This window comes from Oncorhynchus nerka, linkage group LG9a (genome assembly GCF_034236695.1).
Source record: "Oncorhynchus nerka isolate Pitt River linkage group LG9a, Oner_Uvic_2.0, whole genome shotgun sequence".
Classification (NCBI taxonomy): domain Eukaryota; kingdom Metazoa; phylum Chordata; class Actinopteri; order Salmoniformes; family Salmonidae; genus Oncorhynchus; species Oncorhynchus nerka.
The window spans coordinates 48,670,501-48,682,615 of NC_088404.1; the positions used below are offsets into that span (position 1 = coordinate 48,670,501).

The 12,115-nt window shown below is 41.1% G+C and overlaps 1 protein-coding gene across 1 annotated transcript in view; it reads right to left on the reverse strand.

Annotated features, from left to right (window-relative positions):
- Positions 1-4,759: 4,759 nt before the first annotated feature.
- Positions 4,760-12,115, reverse strand: part of LOC115134451 (voltage-dependent calcium channel subunit alpha-2/delta-4) — a 71,018-nt gene continuing 63,662 nt past the window's right edge. Inside the window, exons 29-36 of the mRNA XM_029668431.2 lie at positions 8,278-8,348; positions 8,097-8,172; positions 7,645-7,697; positions 7,507-7,562; positions 7,157-7,177; positions 6,922-7,039; positions 6,551-6,749; positions 4,760-5,360 (exon numbers count right to left, since the gene is read on the reverse strand). Of these exons, the coding sequence (XP_029524291.1) occupies positions 5,271-5,360; positions 6,551-6,749; positions 6,922-7,039; positions 7,157-7,177; positions 7,507-7,562; positions 7,645-7,697; positions 8,097-8,172; positions 8,278-8,348 (684 nt within the window). The 3' untranslated portion in view covers positions 4,760-5,270. The remainder of the gene's footprint in view (positions 5,361-6,550; positions 6,750-6,921; positions 7,040-7,156; positions 7,178-7,506; positions 7,563-7,644; positions 7,698-8,096; positions 8,173-8,277; positions 8,349-12,115) is intronic.

The following is a 12,115-nucleotide window of genomic DNA, read 5'->3' on the forward strand; positions in this document are numbered from 1 at the left end:
TCCTTTCCCCAGATCTGTGCCTCGACACAATCCTGTCTTGGAGCTCTACGGACAATTCCTTGGACCTCATGGCTTGGTTTTTGCTCTGACATGCACTGCCAACTGTGGGACCTTATATAGACAGGTGTGTGCCTTTCCAAACCATGTCCAATCAATTGAACTCCAATCAAGTTGTAGAAACATCTCAAGCATGATCATGGAAACAGGATGCACCTGTGCTCAATTTAGAGTTTCATAGCGAAGGGTCTGAATACTTGTAAATAAGGTATTTCTGTTTAAGAAATGTTATGCATTATGGGTATTGTGATAAGGAAAAAGTTTTATTTAATCAATTTTAGAATAAGGCTGTAATGTAACAAAATGTGGAAAATGTCAAGTGGTCGAAATACTTTCAGAAGGCACTGTATGTACATCGTTTGAAAATGTGATTCACGTATTGAAATACGTCATGGGTCCATACTTGCAAACAGTGTGCAGGTTTAAACTGGACCTCTGTCTCAAATTGCACACCAGCCAATTTAAATCGCCAACGTAGTTGGATGTGATCCAACATTTGTTCATGAATGTGTACTTAACAGAAGTCCAACGGCTCTGATAATCAAAGCAACTAGATCACATGCAATTGACTGACTGATTATATACAATTGAAGTCGACAGATTACATACACTTAGGTTTGAGTCATTAAAACTTGTTTTTCAACCTCTCCACAAATTTCTTGTTAACAAACTATAGTTTTGGCAAGTCGGTTAGGACATCTACTTTGTGCATGACACAAGTCATTTTTCCAACAATTGTTTACAGACAGATTATTTCACCTAGAGATGTCTCCTAGAGATGAATGTACTTTGGTGCGAAAAGTGCAAGTCAATCCCAGAACAACAGCAAAGGACCTTGTGAAGATGCTGGAGGAAACAGGTACAAAAGTATTTTTTATCCACAGTACAATGAGTCCTATATCGTAACCTGAAAGGCTGCTCAGCAAGGAAGAAGCCACTGCTCCAAACCGCCATAAAAAAGCCACAAAGATCGTACTTTTGGAGAAATGTCCTCTGGTCTGATGAAAAATAAAATAGAACTGTTTGGCCATAATGACCATTGTTAAATTTGGAGGAAAAAGGGGGAGGCTTGCAAGCCGGAGAACACCATCCCAACCGTGACGCACGGGGGTGGAAGCATCATGTTGTTAGGGGTGCTTTGCTGCAGGAGGGGCTGGTGCACTTCACAAAATATATGGCATCATGAGGAAGGGAATTTATGTGGATATATTGAAGCAACATCTCAAGACATCAGGAAGTTAAAGCTTGGTCGCAAATGTGTCTTCCAAATGGACAATGACCCCAAGCATACTTCCAAAGTTGTGGCAAAATGGCTTAAGGACAACAAAGTCAAGGTATTGGAGTGGCCATCACAAAGCCCTGACCTCAATCCCATAGACAATTTGTGGGCAGAACTGAAAAAGCGTGTGCGAGCAAGGAGGCCTACAAACCTAACTCAGTTACACCAGCTCTGTTAGGAGAAATGGGCCAAAATTCACCCAACTTATTGTGGAAAGCTTGTGGAAGGCTACCCGAAACATTTGACCCAAGTTAAACAATTTAAAGGCAATGCTACCAAATACTAAATGAGTGTATGTAAACTTCTGACCCACTGGGAATGATGTGATGAAATAAATAAAATCTGAAATAAATCATTCTCTCTACTATTATCCTGACATTTCACATTCCTAAAATGAAGTGTGATCCTATCTGACCTAAAACAGGGAATTGTTGCTCGGATTAAATGTCAGGAATTGCGAAAAACTGAGTTTAAATTTATTTGGCTAAGGTGTATGTAAACTTCCGACTTCAACTGTAGCTGAAAGTGTAGAGCGTCTTGTTCTTCATGTTCCAATCCCACATGACCCCCCTTTAAAATATAGCATTACATTAATTGTGCTAGTGTGTTGAGAAGTGAAGTGCAGCCAACAGCAAAATGAAGATTAAGAACAAAGAAGCTACGCCTTTCTTCAGCAAACACTGTTCTGGCCTAATAATCATATTGGCTATATTACATCGAAGTATACACCTAAATGTAACCCTACGACATTTCATAAGCATTTTTTATAATCTACTTTGTCACATGTTATTTGACTCGATGACCTCAAATAAAACCTCACCCCAAGGAGAATTCTAACTCACAGTGGTTGTTTGTCACTGTCTCTGGGCCTTAGTGGATCATGCCACCAATTAGTAATAGCAGGAAAGGGTAAAGTAGAGCTATTTGACATGGCCACAAGTTTCTTAATCTTTTATTTTACTGTACGAATATAAACTTACATGTTGTATAATCCTCATATGCCTTTATTGCTGTCAAATCACATTAATATGTGTGAAATGGAGAGGCAAATTTAGTCATATATGTCAACATGTGCCTTTTGGATTTAGTATCCAGTAGGCTAGTCAAGGGTGCATCATACAATATTGTAGGGACACGACACTTTGCAGACCTAGTGGAACAAAAGTAAACCTTGAAATTGGAGGTTAAAAATATCCCTAATTTTAAGAAATTCCTTTGGCTGGTGGCTATAAAGTCTAAGATCTTTGATAGGCTGATGCAGAATTTGTTACAGAAGATAATCACTGTCAGCTGGTGAAGTAAGCATAGGGTTAAAGTGTGCCAGGGGACCAGCTACAATGTAGCATTTGTGTTGATTTGGCACTCCAGCGTCAATAGATTACCCATCCCCCAACACTGTCAACCAAGAGTCAAGACTAAACCAATTAACTTTGGTGGTGTGTGTGGTTTTGTTTTATTCTTAAAGATGTCGCACAAACCAGAAATAAATGCAACAATATGTCCGTAAACTATATATTCACGATATTATGAATTAATTGTGGTTTATTTGGTAGCATTTCGTAGTGTGACGGATTTTACTAATTGCATTTAATACTGTACAAAGTTAGAGGTGCGCTTATTTGATAGATTTCCCCTCTCTCCCTACCCCGGACTTCCAGTGGGGAGACCTGAGATCAACCTACCCCGCCCCATCTCGTACTTCTGAGTGGGAGACCTTCCCAGGCAGTAGCCTGCTTAGCTCACAAACTAGAATCAGGGTGCCCACTCCGACAAGGTTAATTGACTCACAGTCCCACATGGTGACATGATATCATTGACGTGACGTGCAACTGAGCGATAGAAAACCAATTGCGCAAATGTCACCATTCCGAAATTGTTTGTGCGGGTGCCCCGTGCCGCCCCCGGCGGCTGTCCATGTCGCCTATACCTAAATCCGTCACTGCTTGTAATGATTTCACAGGGGAAGAATTTGGCAGAAGTGAGCCAATAACCACTAGCATAAGAATTTCCGGTCCCACCTACCGCCGTTGTGCCATTGAGCAAGGCGCATAACCCTCTGCTGCTCCCAGCTTTTGTGTGTGTGTGCGTGTGTGTTGTCTGGAGGGGTTGGGAATAAAATAAGACAGCAAAAAAGACAAATTTCTGATTTATATTTGACAATAGGTCATTGTTAAACAGTTTCCCACTTTCGTAAAGCTTCAAGCATACCAGTATCATGAACTACACTACATGACCAAAAGTATGTGGACACCTGCTCGTCGAACATCTCATTCCAAAACCATGGGCATTAATGTGGAGTTGGTGCCCTCTGAGGCCAACAGCCTCCACTCTTCTGGGAAGGCTTTCTACTAGATGTTGGAACATTGCTGCGGGCACTGATGTTGGGCGATTAGGCCTGATTCGCAGTCGCAGTTCCAATTCATCCCATAGGTGTTTGATGTTTGAACCATGAAAAACAGCCAAATACCATAATTCCTCCTCTACCAAACTTTACAGTTGGCATTATGCATTCGGGCAGGTAGCGTACTCCTGGAATCCACCAAACCCAGATTTGTCGACCAGATGGTGAAGCATTATTCATCACTCCAGTGAGCACGTTTCCACTGCTCCAGAGTCCAATGGCAGTGAGCTTTACACCACTCCAGCCAACGCTTAGCATTGCGCATGTTGATCTTAGGCTTGTGTGTGGCTGCTCGGCCATGGACACCCATTTTCATGAAACTCAGTTATTGTGCTGAAGTTGCTTCCAGAGGCAGTTTAGAACTTGATAGTGAGTGCTGCAACTGACAAGGACAGACAACTTTTACGTGCTACGCACTTCGGCGATCCCATTCTGAGCTTGAGTGGCCTACCACTTTACGGCTGAGTTTTCGTTGCTCCTAGACGTTTCCACTTCACAAGAACAGCATTTACAGTTGACTGGGGCAGCTCTAGCAGGGCAAAAATTTGACGAACTGACTCGTTTGGGAGGTGGCATCCTATGACAGTGCCATGTTGAAAGTGACGGAGCTCTTCAGTACGGGCCATTCTACTGGTAATGTTTGTCTATGGAGATTGCATGGCGGTGTGCCCAATTTTATACACCCGTCAGCAACGGTTGTGGTTGAAAGAGCGGCAGCTACTAATTTGAAAGGGTGTCCACATATTTTTTTATATGTAGTGCCTACGAGACTAGCCTCTGACTTAGTTCTGATGGTTTATTTATTTCACCTTTATTTAACTAGGCAAGTCAGTTAAGAACAAATTCTTATTTTCAATGACGGCCTAGGAACAGTGGGTTAACTGCCTGTTCAGGAGCAGAACGACAGATTTGTACCTTGTCAGCTCGAGGGTTTGAACTTGCAACCATTCGGGTTGATAGTACACTGCTCTAACCACTAGGCTACCCTGCCACCCCATGGTAAGGGAATGGTCACCAGCATGTTCCCGGTCTAAACACAAATGTACATTTATTGCAAATGTTCATCAAGTATACCACAAAAATATGAATATTCCTATTTCATAGCACACAGTTTTGGTACAGTAGTTCATTTCAACATAAAAAAGAGTTTTAATACAATACAGCTTAATGTTACTGTGTATAAAAATCTGATGGATTGTCCAGCAGAGGGCAGGGTTCGTCCTACCATATCAGTGTCTCCATGAAAATAACAGTCTCTCATTGCTTCGCATTTCCACAAGTTCATATCCCATGGCTCATGCAAAAGAGTCCCAAGCAAAGAAATGTGGCTTTTGTTTGGACTGTTGAGTCTCTTTCTCTCTCTCATTGTGGGAAAAGGAGTCTTACTAGAAAATAGCCCTCGCTCCGGAATTGACTTTAACTACTGTATTGGTAGGTCCTTTATGTAGTTAAAGGTCTTTTATAAAATAATATAATATACAAAAAGGAAATGTGAACGGCCATAAGACAGGTGGAGTCTTGTTATGTCCATCTTCAGAGGGCCAATGAAGTGGCCAGAGAAGTCAAGAAGACGGCCACCGATAGGCTGATCTCTGAAGCTCCTCCACAGTCCTTGGCATTTTCCTACAATCAGCAAGAAGATAGAAACATTTCAAAATGAATTGCTAAAATACAATTTAAAAAAAATACTTGCTAGTTAAACCTTTTAACAAAAACCACACCCAGCCAAACAAGCAGAAATTTCAGGCGGTCTTTTCAAACAGCTCTTACACTAAAAGTGCATTATCATAATAATTATTTCAACCTCATAGTGTGGAAATATATATAAAACACAGGTTAATTATGTTTTTGACTGCACTGGCCCTTTAAGTGATTTTATCTTGTGTTGATGAAGGTTGAGCACCTAATTTGTCCACTCCCAGTTCTACAGACTTTGTAAGAGGTTTTGAAAATCAAGAGTTGCACTGTTAAGAGGTTACTGTGCATTTTGCAGTAAGTTAATGGCAGTTTGTCAACAGGAAGTTCATGTTTATTTTCAATAATATACTCTCAACTTGCTGCACGTAGTTATTGTAAAATTGACAGTTACTGTGGCTGATCTCGGTCATGCTCACTGACCTGATGGTGTGGCAGCAAGGTCCGTTTTCGGGCAACCATGGCTGAGTCCCAAGTGTACTCATCACTAATAATCTCAGGAGTTGTCAACTAATGTTAAGCTATATCTTGTAATCAGAAAAGTTTACATTAGCTTACCTACAGCTGGATGCCAGTTAGGGACTGCAAAATGCACAGCAACTTCCAGGCAACTAACTGCTATTAAGTTACTGTGAAATGCATAGTAACGTTTTGACACTGCAACTCTTTACTGTCACATTCTCTTACATAGATCACAGAACTGACAGTATTAATGGAGGTGCTCAAACTTGGTCAACATACCCATCAACCACTTAAACTGGTACAACCCTTCAGTAAGTTGTCGTTGTTTACCGTACTTTCAGTGCAACCAGTTTCCTGTAGTGTACTGTCAAATCTTCACAACCATCACAGCAGTAAAGAACCTTTCATGATAGGCACATTTATTTTTACACATATCACCCTTACCCCTGACAAAGAACCCCTCAAGACCTTTTGAGCATACTGCTTTATATTGATTGACACAATCTACTTGGACGATGCATCTCTGTGAATTTCATACCATTTCAAATGTAACAAACACTTCCCTATTTTAATTTCAACATGCCTGCTATGCTAACCCTGTAGTCAATGACAGTAATCAACTCAATATTACACAATGAGGAGGGGAGAGGGCTGACCTTAGGATGATAGGCGTGACAGGAGTTTGGGCGCCGGCGGACTTTCTGAGATTTCATCCTGTTACACTTGACTGATGCGTTGTATTTGACCTCCTTGGGCTCCAGGGTGATGGAGGAGTACTGGCGGGAGCAGTCACAGTCCGCCTGGACCACCATCAACACCAGGTTACTTTCAGGAACCGCCTGCACCACAAACATCCTGGAACACAACACATTCCGTTAACGTTACATTCCGGAACACAAGTTCAGTTAAACAAGATTCAGTTCCATTCGGGAATACAAAAGACTCAGTTCAGATAATTGCAGGTAGGTATCATGGCCATAAGAGGGCGCCACCACAGTGGAGTTGATTGTCTGGTGGAGGTTCTTACTTCTGACAACGGCCACATTTGATGAGGCTGTTGGTTTCTCTGATGGAGGAATCGTACACGAAGCCAGGATACTCTGTGTCACACGGCTGCAGTGCGTCAACCTTCTTGGCTTTATGGGCTAATGAGGATAAAGTCAGCATTAATGTAATTTTTGTTTGTTTCAAAGAAATGCACACACACACCCTCACATACAGTACGTACACCCGCCCACATCTACAGGCACCCGTCTACTCACATGTATGGTAGCCAGCCTTGGCTGTGTTTTGGGAATCACAGTGGAGAGGAGATGGATGGTGCACCGTTCACGATGGACCACAGACAGATGAACATGGCAATGGGAGCGGCATACAGTCAAATGATGACCATGGGTGAGAAAATGGGATGGGAGACAGCATTTGGATGAGAGACAATGACATATGAATGAGACAAAAAGACATGGTATAAAAACTGCAGGATGATTCAGCAAGGGAATATGAAAGCACAAACATGTATTCATTTGAAAGTGACTCTCCCGTCACTGGTATGCATGCAAACATCCTCTTTGCGATGGTCTTTGTCACATAAAGTATTAAGAGCGTGACTTACCGTCTACAATGTAATCCGAGTGCCACAACCCACAGAAGTTGAACTCCATTAAGAACCTGTAAAGAAGTAGAGTTGTTGGGTTTTTTAAAACTATGAATTTCTCCCAAAATCAGCCCAAAAAGTGCATCTCATACTTACATCAACATGTGAGAAAAGAACCATTTGATCACTGCCGCAAGGCCGTAGAAAGGCTATAGGAAGGAGAGATGGAGATACGGAGAGAGAGAGAACGACAGACAGAGAGAAAACTACAGGTAAGTCAGGTGAAAGAGAGCAAGAAGAGAGCATCTGCTAAGTTACCATATTATTCAATCAGCAGATGAGATTTTATAATGACTTGCATCATAAGCCATTAGTAGAGCATTTAGAATTAATGTTCATGATTTGCTGGATTTTGTTAATCGTTATAACTATATTTATTATTGTCAGTGAGCAATTGATTCAAGATCAGTAAATAAAGTCACATACTGTATATGTGCTCCTAACAATTGAATGGGTAAACGCATCCAATTTTTCGACTTGTAGTGCCTTCTTCATGGTTGAGGAATTGATAAAGCAATTGAAAAACATGCTTATATGGCTTGACTTACACTGAGCAGAGGCCGAGCACTACTGGAATGACTGTGTCCTGATCTACACATACCCTGGTAGTCATACAGCGACACCCTGTTGCACAAACACACAACAATTAGGTAGTTAGGGGTTATATAACATTGCGCAATAGGTTCAATCAATGGTATAATATGTCCAACATAATGTAGCTTCTCTTACTGCTTGAACATGCCTGACGTGATCAATGCTGTCATCACAGACCCATCCACTTCCCCAAAGAAACGTCCGACCTGTAGTGACGACAACAATATCTAAGATCTGAGTCACCCCAGAGCTTAATCATTACGCAAAGATACATCACCTCAGAGTCAGAGAGATGGAGTCCGAGGGAGATTCTGTTACACCAAAAAGGCATTCTGTATCTTACTTTATGGAAACTGCCCTGTTAGTAAGCAGTCACAGTAAGCTGTTAGCAAGCACTTTCACATGTTTTATGGTCAGCATGACCCAACGTGAACATAAACTATTGGATCCTAGTGGCTTAAATGCCCATTGCAGTCAACGTGATTTTCCTTCGTTTTATATACATTTTCACACTATGAGGTTAGAATAATACTGTGAAATTGTGAGAATTATGATAATACACTTTCAGCGTAAGAGCTGTTTGAAAGCATCGCCCGAAATTTCAGCTTGTTTTGGTGGGAGGAGTTTTGGCCTGCCTGGTGACATCACCAGTAGGTGAATTAGTTAATAGACCAATAAGAAAGAGAGTTCCAAACCTCTATGTCAATAACAGCTGGTTTTCAGTTTTCCCCACCCCACTCCTAACAAAATTCTTGCTTGAGAAATTGCTCTTTGATAAGAAGCTGTTTCGTTTCTTTTTGACCATTTTAATTCAAAACAATCACTGTAAGGAGAAATTATTTGAAATTGAGATTTTTTTAAATGGCTGCATTGGACCCAAAACCACTCATTCCTTTAATTTACAGTTTTAAAAATAACACAAATATGTGAGAACAATATTTTTTGTTAAAACAAATGTTTCATTTTGGCTTTAAATTATGGTTGTAGCAACATGGAAAATCGTTGTGGAAATCTGTTGCAGCTCAAGTCAACAAAATCCACAATGCAATGCTGTCTTTATGGGCTGGTAGCCTAGTTAGCTAGTAAACTTAGCTACACAGAGTAATACCAAAGACAATATCAGCATGTAACGTAGCTAGTTAGCTGTAAAATCACCCAAACAAACTGTACTATTAATTTAGGAGTCTATAATCTCACCCTGTTCAACCTGCACGTCGATGTGCCGCACAAAGTGGAGTCTAACGTTCGCAACGGAAGATATACTTTTGAGGAGATGGGAAACGTTGCCTACCGTACGTCAATGGACAGCGCGGTGAATTATGGGCAATTTAGGGACAAGAGGCGCTCTCCTTCAAGGAGTGAATGGGAGTGTATTGGGCGCTAGCTGCTCAAAAAACAAAAATTAGCACAAATTCCGTCAACAAGAAGTAAAACATTACAAATATTTTCCGAGACGTGAGATAATTCACTTGCTATCTGTAGTTTCGTATAACTTTGGAATCGTGACATTATGTCGTTTGGAGAAAAAAATAAGCATGTTTCTCGACATGTGCACTGACTTTGAGACGATTAGCTTAGCAGCCGCGTGACGCAGCATGACAATGTGAACACAATTAGTCGACAGTCTGCTGGGTGAGGCATTAGAAATCCAATGAATGAAGGAACTTATATCTCCTTTCTATAATATCTCTGGCAACAGCACCTGCAATGCATGCACCTTGGACTAAAGAGGCAGACAATTGGAAACATGTGCTAGAGACCCTCCGTTAAATTACACATTTCTTGAGGTAGGACTATCAAACATATGATCAATGGCTCATTTGAGAGAAGACATCCTCCAGAGCCTTGATATCGGCCAGTATTGAAATCGGACATGTATGAGAGACATTTTCACAATCTAAAAGTCGTATTGCTATTAACTTCCAGTGTAGTGAGAGTGACGTTATCACGGTGCTACGTCATACCGGCCGAATTTCTGCCTGCTTAAACCCAATAACTCATATACTCATGAAAACATGAAATAACCCAGGGAATCCATAGAACATCACCCGGAGATGCACAAAAACGACATAACACTCAAAATGGGTACACTTTCCTTTCAGTTATCTCCATCTTGTATTCTGTACCTCTACTATATGTATTCACCTGTCACTATCATGTACTGCATGTTCATGTCACGTTAGAGTACTGTCGTCTGTGAATGAGTGTCACAGCTTATTCAATATGACAGAGAGAGGCTAACCTAAAGTACAGTATACACTTCCCTCTGTCTTTCTTGTCTTACCGTAGCACATCTCTGTTCCCCTGAATTATTCAAGGCCACTTTGTTTTAGCAACACTGTCCAAGTTTACAAGTCATCTTCACTCCTCCTCCCCTTTCTCTCCAACTGCGGCTGACACTTTATTTCAATCACAGGGAGAAGAGGAAAATAATTTCCCAGTGGCTTTTTAAGCGATTCAGTGTTTGCTGAGTGTGTGTGTGTGTTTGCCGAGCGTGAACTTTGGTCACCGAGGCCAGAGAACTCTGGAACATGACGCTCTATTTACCTGTCAGAAATGCTTTGAAATAAAACTGCAACAACGTTTCGGTGGGAAGCTTTGTAAACAACGCATCCATCAAATTATGGGAATCCAATGCAGTTCCAAAGCAGTGTCCTTGATCAAATCTATTACAGACATACTACATGTTGTGTAGTCAGCATCTAGACTTTTGTTTCTGCTTAGTCATAGTCTAGTAAAATAAAATAAAATGTATTATTGTCACATTCACCGGATAGGTGCAGTGAAACGTGTTGTTTTACAGGGTCAGCCATAGTTGTACGGCACCCCTGGAGCAAATGAAGGTTAAGTGCCTTGCTCAAGGCACATCAGCAGGTATTTGAATCAGCGACCTTTCGGTTACTGGCCCAACGCTCTAACCTCTAGGCTAGCGGCTGCCCTATACCGATATACTATCTCGATTAAGAAAGCTACATCTTGGACTCTGCTGGTGATCCTTCTAAATTTTAGAAAATAGTATTTGCATTGAGGTGTACAAATTCCTCTTCTTCCCTGCATTTTTTTCTGACTCTGGTATCATGACTGAGAATAATGGGATAAGTGATGCTTTTAATCAGAATTTTATCTCAGCAGGCTTTTTATTTGAAAGAAGCAGTGGTTTAATTGATGCTGGGCAGTCAATCGACTGCTCTTCTCTCTGCAAGCCTCTAGCTGACTTGACGGTTAACCCATCAACTTCTAGTGAATCTTTGTTTTCATTTCAACAATTTGCTATCTGTGATGTGTTAGATGCCTTGCTTAAGACTGAGGTATAAAAATCCACTGGGGCTTATATGCATGATCCATTTTTGCTGCAGCTCTCTGCCTCCCTGAATGCTGAATCATTAACCCATATTTTTTACCTGACTCTTATATCTGGTGCTATCCCTAAGGTTTGGAACACGGCCCATGTACTCCCCCTTCACAAAGGTGGCAGCCCTTGTGACCTAAGTAATTATCGCCCTATTTCTAAACTTTCTTGCCAAGCTAAAATATTAGAATCCTTGATTAATTATCAGCTAAGATCTTTATATTTGAAATGTATTCTACGTAAATGTACATCAGTCGGGTTTTAGACCAGGTCATAGCACTAGCTTTGCTGCATCCATAGTTATAAATTATGTGGTTAACTGTATGGATAAAAGGCAACATTTCATTGACCTGTCAAAGGCTTTCGATACTGTTGATCACTCAGGCTTTCCTCAATTGGTCTCGACCAGGCTGCATGAAACTGGTTTAAAATGTACTTGACAGATAAAACTCAATGTGTAACTACAGATGGTGTTAAATCAGGTTTCCTGGATATTACAAAAGGTGTCCCGCAGGAGTCAATTCTGGGTCCAGTACTTTTTCCTGTTTACATTAACAATGATGACGATGATACTGTTGTGTATGCTATTGCCCCCACGGTTGACCAGGCTCTATCTGAACTGTG